At 33.7% G+C, this 9,544-nt stretch overlaps 1 protein-coding gene across 1 annotated transcript; it reads right to left on the bottom strand.

Annotated features, from left to right (window-relative positions):
• Nucleotides 1-1,009: 1,009 nt before the first annotated feature.
• LOC145161608 (Hydrolase-like protein family) lies at nucleotides 1,010-6,142 on the bottom strand. The gene is made up of 11 exons (XM_079081166.1): nucleotides 5,713-6,142; nucleotides 4,997-5,129; nucleotides 4,654-4,721; nucleotides 4,453-4,523; nucleotides 3,936-4,181; nucleotides 3,533-3,696; nucleotides 2,471-2,526; nucleotides 2,164-2,216; nucleotides 1,892-2,060; nucleotides 1,713-1,810; nucleotides 1,010-1,249 (listed from the first exon to the last, which is right to left on the bottom strand). The coding sequence occupies exons 1-11, from the start codon at nucleotides 5,906-5,908 to the stop codon at nucleotides 1,133-1,135; spliced, it is 1,371 nt and encodes a 456-aa protein (XP_078937292.1). The 5' UTR covers nucleotides 5,909-6,142; the 3' UTR covers nucleotides 1,010-1,132.
• Nucleotides 6,143-9,544: the final 3,402 nt, after the last annotated feature.

Here is a 9,544-nt window from a genome sequence, read left to right as displayed (position 1 = left end):
AACTAATATAAACCAAGAGTGTTAGGCATGTCAACTAAAAAAAGAAACTATATAATTTCACACCTACGCACACGGAATTTGATATGATTATTTTTATTAAACAAACGTATCAAGTCACTGAAATCTATAAAACTTACGTGATAATGTCCTAAAAAGTAAAATTCCAACATTACTCCCTGAGATTTTCTTAAAAATTCAGTTGATTAGTTTAAGCTTCGAAATTATTATATAAAATATTCTAAGTTTGTAAGAAGGAAATATCATCATAACACAAATATTAGACAATTACGTTTTAGTGCCTAACATCTATTCATGTTCTTGTATGGGCTCAATCCATTTCTAGACCCAAGAACTACTGCCGGATCCAACCCGATGAGATAAGCTAGTCCTGAAAATGGAATGTTATAGAATTGTTCCTTTTACTCAATATGCACAGTTTAATCATCTCTTAGTAATTTCCTTTACCAATTTTCTAGAAACCCCACGACTATATTCATGGCTGTGTATCTGTTTTCTTTTGGATGATAATAAGACAAAGAGTAAATTATACGAATGGTCCCTATGGTTCAGGGTAATTTGCGCATTTGGTCCCTAACTTATTTTTTTAACTCGGAAGGTTTCTATTGTTTGTTTTTGTTACGCGTTTGATCCATGTTTTACCTAAAAAGACTATTTTGCCCTTGATTTTTTAATTTATTTAAATAAACACACCCCCAACCCCACCCCCTCACCCTATCTTACATACTCCACCATTTTTTCCTATTTAAATAATAGTCTTTTTAGGTAAGACAGAGACCAAGCGTGTAATAAAAACAAACAGTAGGGACCAAGCGCGTAACAAAAACAAACAGTAGGCACCTTCCGAGTTAAAAAAATAAGTTAGGGACCAAGCGCACAAATTACCCCAAACCATAGGAACCATTCGTGTAATTTACTCTAAGACAAAATGATATGCAACAAATTTACTTATACAGCTAAAATTCATCTTCTAAACAATAACAGCTCTACATATACAAAAAAAATGTTATTATATTTTAATTTGACAGCATATCCGGAAGGATATGTATTTGCGTATACACATATACCATGGGCAAAATGGTCCAAACAAGAGTATTATTTGAAATTTGTTTTTCTACAAACTTGCAGAGATGAAAGAGGAAGATTGGTGTTGCTTTTCTTGTTGGTTAATGGTGTCAGCAACATGAGAAACTACTCCAGCTCCTGCTTTATGAAACCACTCATCTTTCACCTACAAACAAAATACAAAATAGAGTAAATTACACGAATGGTCCCTATGGTTTGGGGTAATTTGCGCGTTTGGTCCCTAACTTAGTTTTTTTAACTCGGAAGGTCCCTACAGTTTGTTTTTTGTTGCACGCTTGGTCCCTGTCTTACCTAAAAAGACTATTTTGCCCTTCATTTTTTAATTTATTTAAATAAGGTGGGATAGGTAAGGTGAGGTGGAAGTGAGGTTGGGGTGTGTTTATTTAAATAAATTAAAAAATCAATGGCAAAATAGTCTTTTTAGATAAGACAGGGACCAAGAGCACAACAAAAACAAACAGTAGGGACCTTACGAGTTAAAAAAATAAGTTAGGGACCAAACGTGCAAATTACCCAAACCATAGGGACCATTCATGTAATTTACTAAAAAAAATATCATACTTGAAAAAGTCATACAAAAAAAAAAAAAAAAAAAAACAACAACGTACATGGATGTTGTTATGAGCAAAGAAAGGCCAAAACGAAGAGTGGAAGCTAACATCAACTTTTTTCCATCCGAGCTGTTGTAATCCACAAATCATTTCCTCTAAAACAAACAAAACCACTTTTTTTAGTCTTAAAAAACGATAAAAAAAATTTATTATATTACGGATGGATTAATAACTACCTTCCAAGATTTCGTGATATTCGAGGGTATTTTGGGGATTTGGTACATTTTGAGCTGCTTCTTTTGCTCTTGCAGCTTCGGGAGGAAAACTAGCTCCTGTAGATAAAACAGGAGGGCAATACTCCACATCCACAACATGTTTATACCCATCCAAAAATTGCAAAGGAGGCTGCCAAATTTATCCAAAAAAAAATTATTTTTTATTTTCTTACTGCAGAAAAAATTATTTAAAATTTTAAACCCTTTATTTTTTATTCCTTCCATTTGTTTACCTTCACAAGTTCAGATTCTCTTCTGATTGAGGATGTGCGTCGACCAACCATATCTGATAAACCATTAAGTCATAACTTTTTCCAAATCTACCCTCGGTTGTTTTATATCAAATATTTTTGAAATCATTTATCCACATACCAGTTTATTCAAGGAAAAAAAATACATGGCTTTATTGTTTTTACCTTAATGCATACAGAGAAACTTAACATTTTACAATTTCATTTATCCAAACATCAGTGAAAAAACAGGTAGCAATGAGAAATGGTTTAACTTATGACACAAAAAAAAAAAAAAAAAAAAGGATACGATCATATGAGGCATTGGCGTACAAAATTCGGTGTCTAAAGGCACCAAGGGCAGACCTGTAATACAACAATATCATTAAATCAGCTTTTCCCTGTATGCTTTTTAAACATCACATATTCTTTTTTTAAAAAAACTAAAAAGTAGTTTTTTTAAAAAGCTACTTAGACTAGCTTTTTTTAAAAATTTCCCAATTATAACCTTAATTATAAACAACATATTCTTTTAAATGTCCTTTTATGTCATTTTATATTTCTCAGCTAGTTTTTACCAATCATCACTTTTTTCAGATAGCTTTTCAGTTATTAGCTAGCTTATATTTCAAGCTTTTTTAAACTGTAATGTTTGGCAAGCCAAAAAGAAGCTTATAAGCTAGCTTTTTAAAAAGCTACTTAGACTAGCTTTTCAGGAGCTTTTTTAATTTCCCAAATATACCCTTCATTAATTATAAACACCATATTCTTTTAAGTGTCATTTTATATCTTTCAACTAGCTTATCAACTTGTTTTTACCAAACATCACTTTTTCAGCTAGCAGATAAGTAAGCTTATTTTTCGAGCATTTTTAAACTGTTGTGTTTGGCAAACCAAAAAATAGTTTATAAGCTAGCTTTTTAAAAAGCTACTTAGACTAGCTTTTCAGGAGCTTTCTAAAATATTCTAAAGATACCCTTAATTAATTATAGGAAACTCATCATCTTAAATGTCTTTTTTGTCATTTTATATATTCCACCTACCTTATCAACTAGCTTTTACCAAATGTCATTTTTTATAAGTTAGCTTTTTAGCCATTAGCTAGATTTTCAGCTATCAGCTAACAACTAGCTTTTCCAAAATATTCCAAAGATACCCTTAACTAATTATAGGAAACTCATTATCGTAAATCTCATTTTTGTCATTTTGTCTATATTCCAACTAGTTTTTACCAAACATCATTTTTTCTCAATTAGTTTATAAGCCATCAGCTAGCTTTTCAGCTATCAGCTAGCTTTTCAGCTGGTACACCAAACACAGCCTTAATTAGCAAGAAAGAAAGAGAATAAGAAAAGATGAGTGTTTTACTCACATATACTTCCCCTCATCACAATCGGTTGTCATTCTCAAAAGTAGAGGTGGTTTATCAGGTCTACCATCTGTAAGAAACAACTGACTACCAGTTCTTCCAACAAATATAGGAGCCATTGGAGCAGCTATTCTCTCCAATATCGGAACACCCAGTAGAAATGGAAGCTTCATTAAAAATAAAAAATTTAAATTAATTCTAAAGCTATTTTTCAATGAAGAGGCCATTTATTTATTTCCACACACACATGACATGATGAAATGCACTCGAGTTTTCTAGGGCTATTTTAGTCCTACTCCACACTCCACATCCCAATCCAATATGTAATGAACTCAAGTTTTCTAGGGGTATTTTAGTCATTTATGTCTTTTGCATATTAAGAAAAAGAAAAGAAAAAAAAAAAAACCTGTTTGTTCCCTCTGACTCCAAGATGTGGTGTTGCTAGGGTTATAAAATTAATTGCCTCCAATCCAGCAATCGTTCCATTTGGTCTTTCATATGAGGAGGTATTATTATTATTATTTTTATTATTATTATTATTACTACAAGTATAAAGAGCTGCAACTGCGTATCTTGCAATCAAACCACCAAGTGAATGGGCTAAAAATGATATCCTCTTTAGGCTATCTGTACTTTTCACTATTTGCTTCACCTGTTCAAAAAAAAAAAAAAAAAAAAAGGTCAAGTTTTCTGCTAATTTCAATTTTTTCTTATTAGTTACTACTTTTACAAAATATATCCAGTAAACTAATATACCATTGTATATTCATTTTGTTTTTTAAATCAGAAACAATAGGAAGAAATGGAAGTAGAATGCTATTATAATTTACACATAATAAACAAATCACTGAAAGTATTCTTGATTGCATAAATAATGCAATTCAAAAATTAAAATTCATGACATCATCAAATTGGGTACTCACTTCATCTGCTAACCGTTTTCCTGCTCCATCAATTCCAGCAAAGGTTTTAGAGTAAGTGTTAGCTGAACTTGCTGCAGACATGTTCAAATTATAAAAAAGGAAAAAATTAACTCTATAAAGTAAAATACCAAAAGATAAAACTCAACTAAATAGTAAAAAAAGAACATAATTGAGAAAATGAAAAGTGTAATGAAGTCATACCATATATCAAAAAGTGTCTTCCCAAACGTCTTTTTAACTCTGCTTCTACATATCTCCAGTCACTTGGGCTGCATAATTTTGAATCACACAGAATTGACTTTTATTGACTTTTTCTTTGATAAATACAAACTTAAAGATAAATACCATTTATAAACACAGTGATCAAAGAAATAAAACCCTAGTGATTTTACAAGGGGAATTTCAGTCATTTACACAAATGAGGAGGAATTGGAATTGAATTAATTCTCAAGCAAACAACTTTATCTTTATATTTTGCAATAAAATTTGCAAACAACTGATTATGGATTACAATTTACTAAAAAGGAGTTAATCTTATAAGTACCTTGCATAGATTCCATGAACAAGGACAAGAAGATGATCAGGTTCTTCTTTGACAGAATTTGCAGACCTTGGAGATGTAAAGTTCCCTTGGGTTGTGCTCATAGCTTGAGCTCTAAAGCTTAGATGTTTTATGCCTACATAATTTTACAAAAAAACTTAGTTGAAGAATGTTCCATATTCATACCACATAAAACTCTCAACAAAACCACTCTGTTGTAACCCTATCTTCAACTCCAATACAACTTGAGCAAATTCAAACAGAGGTAAAGAAACATAATCTATTCAACACTTCAGTAATTCACTAGAGGAGCATCTCAAAAATTTGAGATGTAAATTAGGTATACAAGGAATCCGCTAGGGCTAATCTATGAATTGAACAAGTAAATGAATATTTCTTCTCAATCACAAGTCTCGAGTCTTTGAAATACAAAATTTTTATCAAGTTTAGGGTAGAAAATGAAAAACAATACGAAGTATTGTATTGTTTCCCTGTGATATTATGTTTCTGGTTTTGGAGACACACGTATATGATGTATAAAGATGAGACACAAAAATCCGAATACAAGACGCACCCTTGACAATTTCTGTGAAAAGGTTTGCGACATCTTGTCTCTTGAGTAGTAAGAAAAGAAGGAAAAGCGAAGTAATAAGGAAAAAAGCCATGGAAGTTTGAAAGAAATTGATAAAACGAGAAACAGGAAAATTTGAGGAATTTACCGAAACAGTTGGAGAAAGTCCACGAAAATCCCTGGCAACACGGCCAAGACGAAGACGAGGACGAGGAACACGTAGATGAAGAAGAAGACGGCGAATTCGGATTCGAATTGGAGGGCGATGAACCTAATTTAGCGCTTCTTCGAAGATTAATTACGGGAGGTGTTGTGTAATGAAGCAAGGACGCCGAGGATGCCATTTGTAATTGGATGTCTGGTATCTATATATAGATACAGAAGGAAAAAGGGGTTGTCGTCAAGTCATCATCATCAATGCAATCAACCCATTAGCCATTATACTACGCTTCCCAATTACCATTCTTGGGTGTTCCATCCCCATGCCTACTTATTGTTATAGTTTGTCTGATTCCCCCATACGCAAACAGAGGATAGAGGATCTAGAATAAAAAAAACTAGGGTATGTGACGGACGATTCAAAAAGTAATTCAAGCGAGCCTAAGATATAACTAAAAAAAATTACTCGTGCTATTAAAAAAAATAAAAAAATAAAAAAATAAAAAAAAAACAATTGGCATTTTAATTTGTTATTGAAGAGTTTTAGATTATCATATTTTGGGTATGGTATTTGTTATTTATAAAACTACACAAATGGTGGTTAGTTTAAAATTGTCATTTTGGTCCAACAAAGTTTGGATTAGTACTAGAGATCCAAATTTTTCATTTTATTGCCGGTATGATCCAATTTGCTTTGAATTTTTTTATAATGACGATTTTACTCTTACATTTTTTCTTTTTGAGTTTTTTTTATTTATTTAAATATTTTTATGGTTAAAAGAAAATATTACCCCTACCCTACCCTCTCTCTCTTACAATGCAAAAGATCACCACCACTGGTCAGCATCACTGTCGCCACCAACACTGGTCACCACCACCGTTGGCATTGATGCTTTCCTTTTAACCTTAATCGTCGGAAGCTTCAGACGTCGGAAAGTTTACCTATCTCAAAGAACACCACACACATACATAAGACATACACACACACACTCTCTCTCTCTCTCTCTCTCTCTCTCTCTCTCTCTCTCTCTCTCTCTCTCTCTCTCTCTCTCTCTCTCTCTCTCTTTTGATGAACAAACACACGAAAATCAGAAATTTAACATTCAAGAACACATTAAAACCCCAAAAATGATTAAACACAGATGAACCTAGAAATGATTAAACAGAGATGATACCTTAGACATACATCTGTTAAGAAGATCTAATATACAAAACTAGAAATATGATATACAAGACCCAACTCTAGGGATGAAAGTGGGTCCAAACCAGGACCGGATGGACCCGGACTCGGAAAACCCAGAACCGCTTAACGGAATTTTGTAGAACCAGAAACCGGACCGGTATATAGGAACCGGTTCCGGTTCGGTTCCGGGTACGGTACCGGGTAAAGTGGGTCTAGAACCGGAAAACTCGGAAACATCAAAGTGGGTAGGTTGGAACCGGATAAAGTGGGTTTAGAATCGGAAAACCCGAAAAAACCGGAATTTTTTTGGCAATTACTTACTACTTAGTTGGTTAAACTTTGAAAATTTTCTTATTGATATCCCGAATTCGGGGGACTATAAGTCATTGAATATGAATCCAAAATTGACAAAGTTATAGTCTAAACTCATGTATAAACTCTAAAATACACTCCGGAAAAAACCGCATGTAAATCCGACTTTAAACAAATGATATATGCATGTGTTAACGTTTTCACATAATACAAAGTACAAAAACAAATAGCTGAAAAGTTGAAAATTTTCAGCTTTGATATCCCGACTTCGGGGGGACTATAAGTCATTGAATATTAAACCAAAAATGACAAAATTATAGTCTAAAATCATGTACAAACTATAAGCTACAAGTTGGAAAAAAAAACTGTGTGTCAATCCGACTTCAAACGAATAAGATATGCACATTTTAAAACTTTCACAGAATACAAAAAAGTTGAAAAAGTAAAAACTTCCAGCTTTGATATCTCGACTTTGGGGGACTGTAAATCAATGAATATAAAACTAAAAATAACAAATTTATAGTCTAATATCATGTACAAACTCTAAACTACACATTAGAAAAAAAACCGCATGTCAATCCGACTTAAAACGAATGAGATATGCATGTTTTAACGTTTCACAGAAACCGGTTCTGGTCCCTAAAAGTGGTTCCGGTCCCTAACACTGGTTCCGGTTCTTAGACCCGATTTACCCTGTCCCGATGGACCCAAACCCGGATAAAGCCAATTTTTAAACCCGGAACCGGAACCGGTTCTATATATTCCGGTTCTAATGGTTCCGGTTTTCTGGTTTTAAATCTCATCCCTACCCAACTCATAAAGCTAATTCAACACACAACACTTGTCGGGGCAACATCATCTGTAAGTCATCTGTTGTTCGAAGCAAAAAACCAACGGTTTCCAGATCTTCATGTTTGTGACTCGAAAGCAAAAAACGAGGGTGACAACAGATCTAAAAAGCTAGAGCTTTGAAAAACTGAAAGGGTGGCGGCGTTAGGATTTTTGCAAACGATGGCACCTCGCTGGAGAAGGAGAGAGACAGGTGGATGAAACCCTAAACAGCGTCAGATATCTCGCCAGATCTGTTTAAATAAAAAAAATAAAAAAAACAAAAAAAAAACCAGGGTGACAATAGATCTTCATGTTTCAGCTGCCATATAATGTTTTTCAAACCCTAGACGGTGGAACCTGAACCCCTACAACGTTTCTCAAACCCTTGTGTCGTCCAAACCTGAGCCTTCGTCGTTATCGCCTCTACAAACCTTAGATATCTCACCAGATATGATATTCTCCATGCTCATCCAAGAAGTGGCAATTTTCTGAATGTAGATGTCGTCGAAAAAAGATAGATCTCGTTGGTCTCGAGGATGGCTGATTTGTGGATCGTCAGACATGGCAGATTTAAGGGAAATGAGTGTTATGAAGAAGAAACGAAGAACATGAGAAGAGGGGAGGGGTTTAGGGGTATTTGTAACGCTCGTGTTTCTAGGCTAGGCATTAATATTGATGTTATAGTCTAGGTTAACCTTTGTAACTCATTTTGAAGAAATGAAAAGGAATTATGTGAATATTATGTGAAAATTATGTGTTTTATGCTTAATTATTAGGGTTTAATTAATTAAGAATAAAAATGAGCGTCGAAAATAAATATTAGATAAAGCCGATATCTATTAAGAAACTTGTAGTGGGCATGACAAAGATTACGGATATATAAAGAATACCGAAATCCGAGTTATAACGAAGAAGTTATGACTTGTCGAAGTTTCGCGACAAAACCGGCATGGTGCCGAATGTCGTAAAAAATGAGTTTTTGATAAACTACTTTTTAGCCTTAGTGATCTAAACGAAAGTCGTAGTGTTCATCAAACCGAGAGTATGTATAAAAAGAACGCCCAAATCTGACTTCGTATGAGGAAGTTATGATTTTTCTAAGTTTCAGCTTAGCAATAGACAGCTAAAAACTCGAATTTTAGATCGAGTGATTTTTAGCCGATACAACCTAAACGAAAATCGAAGGTCTCGTCAATAGTAGTACAACGGTAAAAAGACAGACAAAAACGGACGTCGGATGAAAAAGTAATGAATTTTTAACGGATTTCCTGCCCCGGTCTGTTAAAAATAATAAAATAAAAATTAAAGTCAAAATTAGCCGACGAAGTCTAAACGAAAGTTGTAGAGCGTAATTTTACCTACGTGTGCATATAAATAACGTCAAAAACGGAGCCCGTATGCGAAAGTTATGGATTTTAGAAGTTTGGCACAAAAATCAAGAAAAAAAATGCCAAATCCGAGAAATTTCGCATGGTGGGACTTCGGCCACGTCACC

This window comes from Lactuca virosa, chromosome 1 (genome assembly GCF_052849685.1).
Source record: "Lactuca virosa cultivar CGN04683 chromosome 1, Lactuca_virosa_CGN04683_v6, whole genome shotgun sequence".
NCBI classification, from domain to species: Eukaryota; Viridiplantae; Streptophyta; class Magnoliopsida; order Asterales; family Asteraceae; genus Lactuca; species Lactuca virosa.
Note: the sequence above shows the minus strand (reverse complement) of the source record. Positions and strands in the feature narration are given on the sequence as shown.

What these genes read in the sequence shown, in the direction of transcription:
- LOC145161608 (XM_079081166.1), bottom strand. Translation starts at nt 5,908, where the DNA reads ATGGCATCCTCGGCGTCCTTGCTTCATTACACAACACCTCCCGTAATT. An exon ending in GAAAACGGTTAGCAGATGAA is followed by an intron (nt 4,182 to 4,452) that starts GTGAGTACCCAA and finishes TTTTTTGAACAG; the next exon opens with GTGAAGCAAATAGTGAAAAG. An exon ending in CGCCAATGCCTCATATGATC is followed by an intron (nt 2,217 to 2,470) that starts GTATCCTTTTTT and finishes ATGGTTTATCAG; the next exon opens with ATATGGTTGGTCGACGCACA.